At 43.5% G+C, this 14,742-nt stretch overlaps 1 protein-coding gene across 1 annotated transcript in view; it reads right to left on the bottom strand.

The window, feature by feature from the left end:
* The window catches only part of GLDC (glycine decarboxylase), a 114,737-nt gene that overhangs the window by 42,260 nt on the left and 57,735 nt on the right, over positions 1 to 14,742 (bottom strand). Inside the window, exon 15 of the mRNA XM_005581764.5 lies at positions 13,716 to 13,858. Within this exon, the coding sequence (XP_005581821.1) occupies positions 13,716 to 13,858 (143 nt within the window). The remainder of the gene's footprint in view (positions 1 to 13,715; positions 13,859 to 14,742) is intronic.

Raw genomic sequence — 14,742 nt, 5'->3', positions numbered from 1 at the left:
GCAACTTCAGAGGACCACTCTCAAGAAAATAAGGTAAAAATAGGTGCAGATTCCTATCTTCCAGGTGGAAAAAACAGGTGACTAACAATTTAACAGTACAAATACCTTGGAAACAGTATGATTTTAACCAGTGAAACTCCATGTATTGCATGTCTCAAGTACCCTAACGTTACCCAGGTCTCTATCTCTACAGGTTTAAAATCAAAACCCCTCAACACGTCATTCTGTAATGTTCTTACCAACCTGTATCAATTTGCCTTAAGTTTAGTTCCATTATTAACCTTTGCTATCTAGTCAAAAAACATAGATCAATCAGCTGGTATCAGAAGAGCGCCTCAGAGCAGTGGTTCTCATGCTCAGTCTAGTCCCCAGACAATAGAGAGCATCAGCTGGGAACTTGATAGAAATGCAAATTCGGGTCAGCACTTTGGGAGGCAGATCACCTGAGGTCAGGAGTTCAAGATCAGCCTGGCCAACATAGTGAAGCCCCATCTTTACTAAAATTCAAAAATTAGCTGGGCGTGGTGGCGGCTGCCTGTAATTCCAGTACTTGGGAGGCTGAGGCAAGAGGATGGCTTGAACCTGGGAGGTGGAGGTTGCAGTGAGCCGGCACCACGCTCCACTACACTCCAGCCTGGGTGACACAGCAAGACTCCATCTCAAGAAAAAAGAAAAGAAAACAAATGCAAATTCGTAGGCTCCACTCCAGGAATACTGAATCAGAAATTCTGAGGCCGAGAGCGGTGGCTCACACCTGTAATCCCAGCACTTTGCAAGGCCGAGGTGGGTAGATCACCTGAGGCCAGGAGTTCGAGACCAGCCTGGTCAACATGGTGAAACTCTGTATGGCCGGGCGTGGTGGCTCACGCCTGTAATCCCAGCACTTTGGGAGACTGAGGCGGGTGGATCACGAGGTCAGGAGATCGAGACCATCCTGGCTAACACAGTGAAACCCCATCTGTACTGAAAATACAAAAAATTAGCCGGGCGTGGTGGCGGGGGCCTGTAGTCCCAGCTACTCAGGACGCTGAGGCAGGAGAATGGCATGAACCCGGGAGGCGGAGCTTGCAGTGAGCTGAGATCGCACCACTGCACTCCAGACTGGGCGACAGAGTGAGGCTTTGTCAAAAAAAGAAAAAAGAAAAAGAAAAAGAAATTCTGGGGTGCAGTCCAATGTTAGAACCACTGCCCTAAAGTCTAACAAACTTCAAAAATCAAAATATACTCTTGAGAGTTAAGGAAACTGGGGGAAAGGAGCTCCTTCTGACTGCTTTACATTTCCCCAAAGATGGCTCTCCTCATCCCTCACCCTGCTTTCTCTCCTTCCTGGCATTCTGAGTATTTCTTTGGGAAATCAGGGAAGACTCACAGGTCTCTCGTATTTGGCCCCCAGAGCACTCTGTTTCTGAAGTTGCACTAGGCTTGGTGGAAAACTTACCAGAAATGATCAAAGACGTCAACCATGAGCTCAGGAAGGGAGGGGAGGGAGATGGCAAATAGCAGGCTTTTGACCCTCCCTGCTCTAAATTATTTGTGATATGCACATGATAGCCACCTCCATCTTGCTAAAACTCTCTTTGGTGTTCCTCCAGGTCAAATTGCTCTCCAACCCAGTGATGCACATTAGAATTAGAGAGTTTTTTTTGCTTGAAAACTCTCTCACTTCTTAGCCAGGTGTGGTGGCGGGCACCTGTAGTGCCAGTTAACTACTTGGGAGGCTAAGGCAGGAAAATCACTTGAATCCAGGAGTCAGAGGTTGCAGTGAGATGAGATCGTGCCACTGCACTCCAGCCTGGGTGACAGAGTGAAACTCCGTCTCAAAAAAAGCAAAAAAAAAATCCCAAAACTCTCCCACACGAGCTCCACCCCCAGCAAAGATTCTGAGGTAATTGGTTTGTGCAGTAGGTAGAGCATCTGAGTTCTTCAAAGTCTCCCCAGGTAACTCTAACATGCAGCCAGGTCCAAGAACCTCTGTAAACCCAGTGGTTTTCACAGGCTGGTGGCCAAACCAGCAGCCTCAGCATCAGCTGGGAATTTGTTAAAAATGCAAATTCTGGGGCCCTACTCCAGACTTCCTGAATCAGAAACTCTGCAAGGTGAGGCTTAGTAATTGCAGAAGCCCTCCAGGTGATTCTCATGCACAATTAATTCTGACAGCCATTGAGAGCCCTGTTCACACCTCAATTTAAGAATCTTCCCATGAAGGAGATTCTGAGAAAAGCAATGGCCAGCTCCGTCTACATTCACAATCACAGTTTGCAATTTTTAAGGACAAAAACAACTACCTCAATTTTTTAAGCCAAGTGAGCTAATAATAATTCCAACTTGTCTTTCACTTTACATATCCATGGGAGGTGTTAATTACTCTTTCTGTCTGCCTTAAACATCACATCACAATTCTAAACGAGCAATTCCTAGAATGTACTTGTGAGATGCTGAATGATTTAAAGAGTGGCAAAGTGTTATGGAGAAAAAGCTGAAGCAAGCCCCGCTGGGCTCAGTGGGAAATGAAAAGGTAATTAAATATTATTTGGCTGTTTTCTACACCAAGCTGGAAATCCTCCCTGGGGTTTATGGGTTGAACAAATAAACAGGAGAAAATAGGGATAAGCTTCTTGACATTTTTTCTTTCAGGCCCTTCAAACACCCTTGGGATCAAAATGTCCTAAGGAAACTAGGAAGACCTGTGAAGACTTGGCTATATCAAGCAAAGTTTCTTGACAAAATTTATGGTTATTGTCTTAATCCATCCAGGTGCTATAACAAAACGCCAAAAACTGGGTGGCTTATAAACAACAGAAAGCTATTTCCCGTTGTTCTAGAGGCCGAGATGTCGAAGATCCTAGAAGCCAGCAGACTTAGTGTCTAGTGAGGATGCACTTCCTGGTTCATAGATGGCTGTGGTCTTGCTGTGTCCTCACGTGGTAGAAGGGGTAAGGAGCTCTCTGGGGTCTTTCTTAAAATAAGGGCAGTAATCCCATTCAGGAGTATACAACCCTCATGACCTAATTACCTGCCAAAGCTCTCACCTCCTAATGCCATCACCTTGGAGTTAGAATTTTTCTTCTTCTTTCTTTTTTTGAGATGGGGTTTCGCTCTTGTCGCCCAGGCTGGGGTGCAGTGGCGTGATCTTGGCTCACTGAAACCTCTGCCTCCCGGATTCAAGCAATTGTCCTTCCTCAGCCTCCCGAGTAGCTGGGATTACAGGCACCTGCCACCACACCTGGCTAATTTTTGTATTTGCAGCAGAGATGGGGTTTCACTATGTTGGCCAGGCTGGTCTCAAACTCCTGACCTCAGGTGATCTGCCTGCTTCAGCCTCCCAAAGTGCTGGGATTACAGGCTTAAGCCACCACACCTGGCCTGGAGTTAGGATTTCAATAGGCGAATTTTGAAGGAATGCAAACATTCAACCTATAGCACTTATAAAACCTTTTTATGATCCACATTGACTGTCTATTCCTGAATTAAATCTCATTCACTTTTCTGTTGCTAGGAGAGAAACCTACAACATGACTCGGTAGGAAGCCACATAACAGACTCTTCAAAAACCTCACGTTTTCTAGATCTTTTTTTTTTTTTTTTTTTTTTTGAGACAGAGTCTCGCTCTGTCGCCCAGGCTGGAGTGCAGTGGCGCGATCTCGGCTCACTGCAAGCTCCGCCTCCCGGGTTCACGCCATTCTCCTGCCTCAGCCTCCCGAGTAGCTGGGACTACAGGCGCCCACAACCGCGCCCGGCTAATTTTTTGTATTTTTAGTAGAGACGGGGTTTCACCGTGGTCTCGATCTCCTGACCTTGTGATCCGCCCGCCTCGGCCTCCCAAAGTGCTGGGATTACAGGCGTGAGCCACCGCACCCGGCCCGTTTTCTAGATCTTAACCTTTCCCTTGAGCTGATGAATTATCTCTTAGAAAGAAAATTCACTGACGAGAAAGGTCCCTGCTGCAGTATATATGTGGGCAGGGAATGACTGCAGAAAGAACAAAAGCCTTCTGTGCGCATAACAGAAACGCCCTGGATGAGAAGACAGCGCGGAAAGGCGCAGCAGCAAGGATGAGGCTGAGCCAGCAGGGCCACACGCAGAGAAATCCAGATGCAGGCCTGAAAGTTACATTTCATTCTGCTACTTGGTCATTTGAGAACCAGGGAGTTGTATTTGGAGTCCACTTGATGTTAAATGTTATCCTATTCTGCAGAGTTTGAACTGGGAGCCTTGGGAGACTTCCTCACTGTATTTATTAGGATGGAGGGCTGGTAAGGTGGATGGAGGGCTGGTAAGGTAGATGGAGGTGGTACGTTTTGCCTTCAGCCGCAGGGCAAGCTTCAAAGCCAAATTTATCACACATCCATCAGCTGATGGAGAAACCCTCTGAGCTCAGGAGAACCAGGTGCAAACGAGCCTATAACCAACTTACTATGCATTTAGTTGTTTCACAATATGCATGTTCCCCACCATAAAAATATCTATTTTTTGAATTGACTAAATAACATATGATCAAGGCTCTAAAAAATTTAAATAATCTAAAAACATAAGGACAAAAAGTAAAATCACCTGATATTCTACCACCTAGAGACAACTGTTTGAGTCCCATCTTTTCACATATCTTTCCACCTGTGCTCCTGTGGACACACACATACGCAGTTTTACACAGCTAAGATCTGTTGTTCTAAATTTTATTTCACTATATTTTATTTTCTTATAATTCCCCTCCTCTCCTGCTCCCCGTCTCTATGTTATTGGCTTTTTTGCTTGAATCCTGATTCTTTCCTTCTTTCTGCTTGCTTTGAGCTTAATTTACTTCTTTCTCTGTTGTCATAGGGTGGAAGATTAGGTTGGTTTAATATCTTTCTTCTTTTTTCTTTTTTTAAAACAGGGTCACCCAGGCTGGAGTGCAGTGGCACCATCACAGTTCACTGCAGCCTCAACCTCCTGGGCTCAAGCAATCCTCTGGCCTTGGCCTCTCGAGTAGCTGGGACTGCAGAAACTCGCCACCGTGCCTGGCTACTTTTTTAATTTTTTGTAGAGACTAAGTCTCACTATCTGGTCCAGACTTCTTCTTCTTCTTTTCTTTTTTATTTAAGACAGGATCTTGCTCTGTCACAGGCTGGGGTGCAATGGTGTGATCATGGCTCACTGCAGCCTAGACCTCTGGGTGTAAGTGATCCTCCCACTTCAGCCTCCCAAATAGCTGGGACCACAGATGCATGCCACCATGCCTGGCTAATTTTTTAATTTGTGGAAACAGGGTCCCACTATGTTGGTCTTGAACTCCTGGGCTCAAGTGATCCTCTCACCTCAGACTCCCAAAGTGTTGGGATTACAGGCATGAACCATGGCACCCAGCTCTTTCTTCTTTTTTAATGTAGTCATTTACAGCTATAAACTTTCCTGTTAGCACTGTTTTAGCTATAGCCCATGATGTTTGATATGTTGTATCTTCATTCTGATTCATTGGAAAGTACTTCCTCTCTTTTTTTCTTCTCTTAGAAACAGGGTCTCACTCTGTTGTCCAGGCCAGAGTACAGTGGTGTGATCATGACTCACTGCAGCCTCAACCTCCTGGACTCAAGCGATCCTCCCATCTCAGCCCCCAGAGTAGCTGGGACCACAGGTGCTTGCCACCACGCTAGGCTATTATTTTGGAGAGACGAGGTCTTGCTATGTTGCCCAGGCTAGTCTTGAACTCCTGGGCTCAAGTGATCCTCCTGCCTCAGCCTCCCAAAGTGCTGCAATTATAAGCATGAGCTACTGCACCTGGCTTCAAAGTACTTTCTAGTTTTCCTTGTGATTCCTCTTTGTTCCACTGGTTATTTATGCGGGTGTTATTTAATTTCCACATATTTGTGAATTTTGCTCATCTTTCTGTTATTTCTAGTTTCACTCCATGTGATCAGCCTCTGTTAATCTGTTTTCAACATGCCCTTATGTTCCTAAATGTTTGTTAAGAAATCATTTATTTCTCTATGTTTTAAAATTTGTTTTTAAAAATGTTGGGTAGCATATGCTCTTCTTTTATAATTCTTTTGATCTTATCTATATCTGAGTATGTTCTCTCTCATTTCTTATTTGTATATACATATTTTTTCCTTAGGCAAGAAAAAAGTTAACTGATTTCACTGGATTTTTCCAATAATCAGTTTTTGTATTTATTAATCCTTGTGACTATTTTATCTTCTAGGTCATTCATTCTAGCTTTTATCTTTAATCATTTCATTTTTTACCATCATTTTGGTTATATGATTTTTTTCTCACTTCTTCAGATGAGTATTAATTAACTCTTCCATGTTCTCATCCCCAAATGCTGGGTCTTCTGAATCTGTCTTCTGAGTTCCCTAACATTTCCCTCATAGCTTTAATCTGTATTTTGGGTTTTTGTTTTGGAATATTTCCTCTAAGTAATTTTCCAAGTCACTAATTTTGTTTTCAAGAGTATCCCATCCTGATTATTTATTGGATAATTTTATTATTTTTTTGTAGATGGGGTCTTCCTATGTCACCCAGGCTGGTCTCAAACTCCTGGCCTTATGTGATCCTCCTATCTCAGCCTCCCAAAGTGCTGGGATTGTGAGCCACTGTGCCCAGTCCTGATTGTTTAAAATTAAAACTCATGATTTTAGTTCCAGAATGTGCTTTTTACTTAATACTGAATGTCAGCCAGCTCTGAGATCAAAATTGTACTGCTATAACTAGTTGACTTTGCCTCACGCCAGTGCCTATAGTGCTGGCTGCCCGGGCAACCTGTTCTGAGCACTCTCCCTGTGATTCCTCTCTGTTGCTGGGTCCACTGAGGTGCGCAGCTATTTTCCCTTTGCTGGCTATGGCTCCATTCACCCTTAGGGCTGAGTTCAGGTTGTTGCAATATCTTAAGCAGCAGAACCAGTCTGCAAGCTGTCAGTCCTCTGTTGGGGGCTATGGGAGCATCCCTGGGAGAATCTCCTCACCTACAAAGGCTAGAATCCACAGTCTCAGAACTACAGAAGACCTGGCCCCACTCTTCCTTCCCCCTGAAGTACTCTGAGGGCCAGAGAGACCTTCAACCCAGGAACATTCCTTCAGACAACTGCCTTTCCTCTCAGGCTTTGTGGATCTCCATAAGCCAAGTTCTCTTCAGGCCCCAAAGAACTCCTGCCCTCACCTTAGGGCTCCCTGACTCCTGCAGGCTCTCTGCTTCTATAATCGCAGGACCAGCCCACACTGGGCCTATTCTGTTGATAACAAAATGTTGAGTTACCGTATAACAGGGTCCACAGCTGCAAGTCATGTAGCCTGGGCATGTGCAATAGAAAAAGCTTTGACTTCTAACAACACCCAGAACCAGGGATTCCTCCCCTTGGAACCAACAAGACTGGAACAGAACCAGACCCTGCATGCCAGAACTTCTTCAGAAGTGAGGGGTCTACAGACCTGGAAGAATACCTTACCATAAGCTGTCAAATCTGAAGCACTCTAATTACACCTTGCCAAGCCAGCATTCCCAAATCCCTTCCTCTGCCTTCTGATCCCTTAAAACTTGCCCCAGACCCCAAACTGGGGAGAGAAATTTCAGCTGACTCCTGTCTCTTTGCGGGCTGGTTTTGCAATAAATAAAGCCCTTCTTTTCTCAAAAGCTGGTGCCATAGTTATTGGCTTCTGTGCACATCAGGCAGCAAGCCCATTTGCTCAATAACACTTCCTGATCCTACCTTCCTGTCAGTCCACTTCTCCATTCAGGACCCATTCAGGCTGCCATCTTCCCCTGAAAGGCACTGGCATCTCTTCTCCTTCCTTAGTCTAGTTATATAATACTTATTATCCATTTGCCAAAAGCCATGCCTACTATAGGCAACCTGTAGCAGACAGGATCATTGTCCTGCTCAGAGGTCTTTGTTTCATCCTGAAGCTCACTTCCAGCTTCTGTGGACAGTTCCCATATGAAATGACTGTATCTGAACTCAAGCATCTGTGTCTCTCCACCTGAGGACATTCTCTGCCAGGCATGTTCTTGGTTAAAAGACAGGCCATAACTACCAAGCCTCAAGTATTGAGGGGTTAAGGCCCCCGGGGAGAGGCCCTCAACAAATGAAGAACAAGTATTGCTGACTCCGGCCTCTCAGTCCTTCCTGGGCAACGAAGGAGCAGTTTAAATATTCTGGTTTCCTCAGCTCTTCACTGGGACAAACCGAAGGCATGTTCCATCCAGTCTCCCACAGTGTCCCCAATGGGACCTAGCTCTAGAACCCCACACAGTGATGGTGATAACCTGGTCACTAATACAACCTTTTCCAGATTTCCTCACTTCCCTGTCTCACCTCTGTACTTCTCCACTGTGCTGTCTGGGATCAGCAACCAGATAAACTTCTTGTACTGAAGTCCCTGTTTCAGGGTCTGACTTTGGGAAACCCCAAATAAGACACAACATACCAGAGGCATAGTGGCATCTCTTACAGACAGTTGCCAGCATTCAGGGCCAACTGGCATCTGGGTCAATAACATAGCATTTCCAGTGCAGGGCCCTTCTCTCCAGTCAGGGTCTATGTCTCCTTCATGGGTCAGGTCAATGCAAATAATACAGAATATAAATCTAAATTGCACCATGGTAGATCATGGATAGTAGGAATGAAAAAGTTAATGTAAATAAAAAGGACTAAGAGTGGGTAAATGTTAGACAATCTGGGTTGACCAAAAGATAATATTTACCAGAGAAGGCCACAGACATTGTGCTAGATAAGGTGCAAATCCTTTATGTTTATTGTAGATTTAGAGTTGCCTTCGTGCATCAAAAAACAGTGAAAAGGAAACTCATGGAATGAGAGGTGATGTTTGTAAATCATATATCTGATAAGGAATTAAGAATACATAGGCTGGGCATGGTGCTCACGCCTGTAATCCCAGCACTTTGGGAGGCCGAGGTGAGAGGATCACCTGAGATCAGGAGTTGGAGACCAGCCTGGCCAACATAGTGAAACCCCATCTCTACTAAAAATACAAAAACTAGTCAGGTGTGATAGCGGGCACCTGTAATCCCAGCTACTTGGGAGGCTGAGGCAGGAGAATCGTTTGAACCTGGGAGGTGGAGGTTGCGGTGAGCCAAGATCGCTCCACTGCACTCCAGCCTGGGCGACAGAGCCAGACTTCATCTCAAAAAAAAAAAAAAAAAAAGGCTAGGCATGGTATCTCACACCTGTAATCCCAGCACTTTGGGAGGATGAGGTGGGCGGACCACCTGAGATCAGGAGTTTGAGACCAGCATGGCCAACATGGCGAAACCCTGTCTCTACTAAAAATACAAAAAAATTCGCTGGCCACGGGGGCAGGCGCCTGTAGTCCCAGCTACTCGGGAGGCTGAGGCACGAGAATTGCTTGAACCTGGGAGGTGGAGGTTCCAGTGAGCCGAGATGGTGTCACTGCGCTCCAGCCTGGGCAACAGAGTGGGACTCCATCACAAAAAAAAAAAAAAAAAAAAGGATATAAAGAACTGCTATAACTCAACAACAAATCTCCTAAGAAACCCAATTTTAAAAAGGGCAAAGGACTTAAATACACATTTCTCCACAGAAGATGTACAAATGCATGGTAAGCATATGAAAAGATGCTCAACATCGCCGATCATTGGGGAAATGGCCATCAAAACCACAATGAGATACCACTTCACACCTCTCACAATTGCTATTACTTGAAGAAACAGAAAATAACAAATGTTGGTGGGGGATATGGAGAAATCAGAACCTTTGTGCACTGCTGGGGGGAACGGCTATTCCTCAAAAAATTAAACATAAAATTGCCCTATATCCAACAACTCCACTTCTGGATATATACCAAAACAAAAACAGAAAGCAGGGCCTCAACTAGATACTTGCACATCAATGTAAAGTGGCATTATTCACTATAGCCGAAAGGATGGAACAACTCTAGTGTCCCTCGATGGATAAATGGATAAACAAAATGTGCTCTATATATGCAATGAAATATTCCTCCTTAAAAGGAAGTAGGCCAGGCGCAGGAGATCATGCTTGTAATCCCAGGACTTTGGGAGGCCAAGGCAGAAGGACTACTTCAGGTCAGGAGTTCCAGACCAGCCTGGGCAACATAGCGAGACCCCTGTCTCTACAAAAATGTTTAAAAATAGCCAGTCATAATGGTTCATGCCAGTAGTCCGAGCTAAGTGGGAGGAAGCTAAGTGAGGTAGGAAGATCACTTGAGCCTGGGAGGCCACAGTTGCAATGAGCCAAGATCCTGCTACTGCACTCCAGCCTGGGCAAAAGAATGAGACCCTATCCGAAAAAAAGAAAAAAGGAAGTAAATTCTGACACACGCCACAACATTGATGAACCTTGAAGACATTATGCTAAGTAAAATAAGCCAGACACAAAAGGACAAATATTGTATGATCCAGTTATATGAGATTCCTAAAGTAATCAAATTCATGGAGCCAGAAAGTAGAACGGTGGCCGCCAGGGGCCAGGGAAAAGGGGAAAGAGGAAATGAAGAGTTACTGTTTAACAGGTCCTGAGCTTGAATTTGAGAAAATTAAAAAGCTCTCAGATGGATAATGGTGATGGTTGTACAACAATGTGAATATACTTAATGCCTCTGAACTGTACACTTAAAAATACTTAAAACAGTAAATTTTGTGTTATGTATATTTTACCACAATAAAAAATACTTTAGAGTTGTGAAATACTACTAAGGCTACCTCCTAAAAATACGTCGTGCTTATATCTGAAATATCATACAATAATGAAAAGGAAAGGAAACATTCAAATTCAAAACTTTTTGTTACTACAGAACTCTACAGACACACTGACTAACTCTAATTAGTCAGGTATAAATGAAATTACCAGGAAATGGTTCCATGATGATACCTGTGACTGCGCCTGCTATTTTGAGTATAATGTCAGTGGCTGACATGGTATTTGAAATTCTTCCTCTGTGCAGAGTAGTCAAGAAGCCTGTGTTTCTTCTTACAAAAAACGTGAAGTGCGTATAGGTCCCCTAGATTTCACTGGACTCTAGCCAGCAGTACATCATGACAAATTAGCCAACATATAAGCCCTGTTGTAGACACAGAATAATTATAAGACAAGGAACTTGTCATGCACTTGTGCAGCGATTAGCACAAAGAAGCCAAAATAGGAGTTGAAACAAGGTCAAAAAGAAATCACTTATATATGGAATAGATGGTGTATCCCTTCTTTTTTTCTGCAACTTAAGACACCAAATTGCTTTTACTCACTAGAAGCATGGCCCTTGTACTTTCTCAACAAAGAATAAGGCATTTTCCCATCTGTCACAGTAGCTTCTGCTGATGACCAGAAACATCCTTCATTCCTTCATTCCTTCATCTAAGCCTAAACCTTATGCAAAGCCCCTGCCATGCTCAAATCAGCTCTTGGGAATGGATGTTATAGCTGGGAATCTCAGGAACCGGAGAAGACATCATTACCAGGAATGACATTGTGATAAAGATCTCTTGCCCTCTGCAAGACTGGGATAGGGTGTGGAGTCTCACTGTCCATCATACAAATGAGAAAAATTAGGACAAAGAAAGAACACCAGGTATGTAAGGAAAAGCAACGGAGAAATGTCTAAGACACTAGTTCTCAACCTTGGCTGCCAGTTGCAATCATGTAGGGAATTGTAAAGAAATACTCATGCCTGGGTCCCTTCCATCACCCCAGTCATTCTCCATTGAGATTATGATTCAATCTGGGATCATGATACGGGCATCAGGAATGTTATAAAGTCACCATGGGATCTAATTCCTAGCCAAGGTTGTAAACCACTGCTTTAAAAAGACAAATTTCCTGATTCTTAGGTCAGTCTTCTGGGACCCTGGCTGGAATCATAATTTACTGCAAGAGCTAATAACCAGAATTAAAATAGTCTTGAAAAAACACTCTCCAATATGACAGTGAAGATGTGATTATATTCCGTCACTAGAGGGCGAAATTTCTTAATTTTCAACATTTAATAACTATCATTGCCTCAAGGCTAAGAATTCACTGAGGTTCCTCTCTTTAAACAAAACAAAACAAAAATGAGTAATGAAGTTCTAACGAAGGTATACTAAAGCCTGACTTTCATGCTATCAGCTCCTACCTATTTATGAAGTGAGACTTTAAGACACAATTGAGAGCACTGTATCCTTTCATTGCCACATACCCTCTTCCCAAAGGGTTTGTATTTTATAGGGTGTATTGTTTTTACAAAGTACATGGCTTTGCTGTGTAGTCTATGTTACAAAACAGGAGGAAGGGCATCTTGAAACAGAAATTTTGTGTTACTAACCAGCTCCCAGAGGGATCAACTCTGAGGCTGCTGGTAGAGAACTACACTTTAAGCAGTTGTAGGTGGAAAACCTAGGGGCAGATACCATAACTCATTTTCTGAAGATGTTCTAACATGCAAACTCACACACTGATAATATGTTTCCTGCCCATCTATCATTCATCTATCTATGTATCTATCAATCTATCATCTGTCTATCTGTCATCTATCATCATGAAGGCAGAGAGACCGCAAATCCAGGGGATTCCAAATTGACCTGGTATTAGAATCACTTGGTTTTGTCTTAAAAATAAAGATTCTAGGCCAGGCGTGGTGGCTCATGCCTCTAATCCCAGCACTTTGGGAGGCCAAGCCAGGCACATCACCTGAGGTTAGGAGTTAGAGACCAGCCTGACCAACATGGAGAAACCCCATTTCTACCAAAAATGCAAAATTAGCTGGGTGTGGGGGCGCATGCCTGTAATCCCAGCTACTTGGGAGGCTGAGGCAGGAGAATTGCTTGAATGTGGGAGGCGGAGGTTGCGGTGAGCCAAGATCATGCCATTGTACTCCAACCTGGGCAATAAGAGCAAAACCCCATCTCAAAAAATAAATGAATGAATAAAAATAAAAATAAATTTAAAAATAAAAATAAAGATTCTTAGTCTCAACCCCTGGAGGTTATGATCAGTACCTCTGCAGTGGGGCCTGGATTTGTATTTTTAACAAGTGCCCAGGAGATTTTGCTGGAGGCTGTTGCTTTTGAAAATCACTTTTCTTCTTCAAAGTTTTTCCTTTACAAAGAAATTGAGGCTGGAAGAGGAGACAGGACCTTTCAAAGTTAGTGACATTACCAAAGCAGGATCCAGGTTCTCCTGGCCCTGCTAAACTGAGACACTTGTGGGAATTCAGCATGTGTGCTTGATTCTTCTTCTTATGCTGTGTCACTGACAGGTGCAGTAAGCTAGCTTCCAAAGATGGCCCACAATGAACCACATCTCCCAACATTCACACCCAGGTGTTGCCCCCTCCCTGATTCAATCTGGGCTCGCCCTGTGACTTGCTTTAATAGATAGACTAATCTGGAAGGAATGCAGTGTAACTTAGGAGGTTGGGCCATTAGAGATTCGCAGCTTCTGCATGCTTCATCTGGGAACACGCATTTTGAACCCTGACATTGTGCTGTAAGGAACAAGGAAGCTCAAGGACCTACAAGGAGAGCCCCATATGGAGAAAAACCAAGGCCCTAGTGAACATCCTCAAATGCACTCCTAGCCCACAGCTCCTCACCAGCTATGTGAGGGAGAACACGGTGCACCTTCTAGCCATGCCCTCCCCAGTGTAGTGGAACTGTCTAGCAAGTCATAGAATAACATAAATAACAAGTTGTTGTTCGAAGCCTTTAGGTTTTGGGGTGTATGCTATAAAACAATAGGTTGCTGAAACAACAAGAAAAGAAATGCCCTTACCTGTTTGGCTGGAAACAGATCTGGTCATAACCTGTGAGTTCACACAAATCCTTCTCAAGCTCTCGGAAAAGCTGCTGATATCCTTGAGCTTGGTCCAGAGGCACAAAGGGGTGGATGTTTGCAAATTCTTTCCATGTGATAGGCTGAAAAGAAAGAGAACAAAAATGCATATATACATATGATAATAGCAATAGCAATCATAACTTTAATAATAATGATGATGATGAGAAAAGCTATGTGCCAGGCACTGTTGTAAGTGCTAAACATATGTTAATTTATTTAAGTTCCACCACAACCTTATAAGGTAAGTACCATTACTGTCTTCATTTAAAAGTGGGACATAGTTGCCCAGAAAGGGAACTTATACAAAAATGCAATGTTTTGCTAGCTTTTCAGGGAAATAAAAGCCCTCCAAATAGATTTCTTTCCATGAAACACAATGAGTTGCTTCAGGTATGCTTGGCATAAACTCTTATATAGCAATATATTGTTCTCTTTCTTCACTAAGTGGAACAAGAAACAAACACAAAAGTAAATGGGTAGGCCAGGTGCAGTGGTTCACACCTATAATTCCAGAACTTTGGGAGGCCGAGGTGGGAGGACTGCTTGAGGCCAGGAGTCTGAGATCAGACTGGCCAACATAGCATGACCCTGATTCTATTTTTTTTTTTAAATGAATGGAGAGGGAAATCTTATCACGATATAAAATGATTTCTTTTGTCTGATATGATTTGTCACATCAGAATAAACATAAGAAATGAAAGGAAAAAAAAAAAAAAGCTTTGCTAAAATGGATCCTGGCCTAGTAGAGATACTTGCCAACCACAACAGCGAGTTGCACAGATCTTCTGTTGACTTGAACCCCTATCTTTCTGATACAGGAATGGATTTCTAGAAAGAAGGCTTAAGGTTCTTAATTCTACCTGAGATTTAGAACTATAAACAATTTTTTTCAAAAAGCTTTTAATATGACAGGTTTAAAGGGGGTGGGGGTGGGTGAGGGATAGGATAGAAAGGCATAAATACC

This window comes from Macaca fascicularis, chromosome 15, assembly GCF_037993035.2.
Source record: "Macaca fascicularis isolate 582-1 chromosome 15, T2T-MFA8v1.1".
NCBI lineage: Eukaryota > Metazoa > Chordata > Mammalia > Primates > Cercopithecidae > Macaca > Macaca fascicularis.
This window is presented reverse-complemented; position numbering and strand designations above follow the sequence as displayed.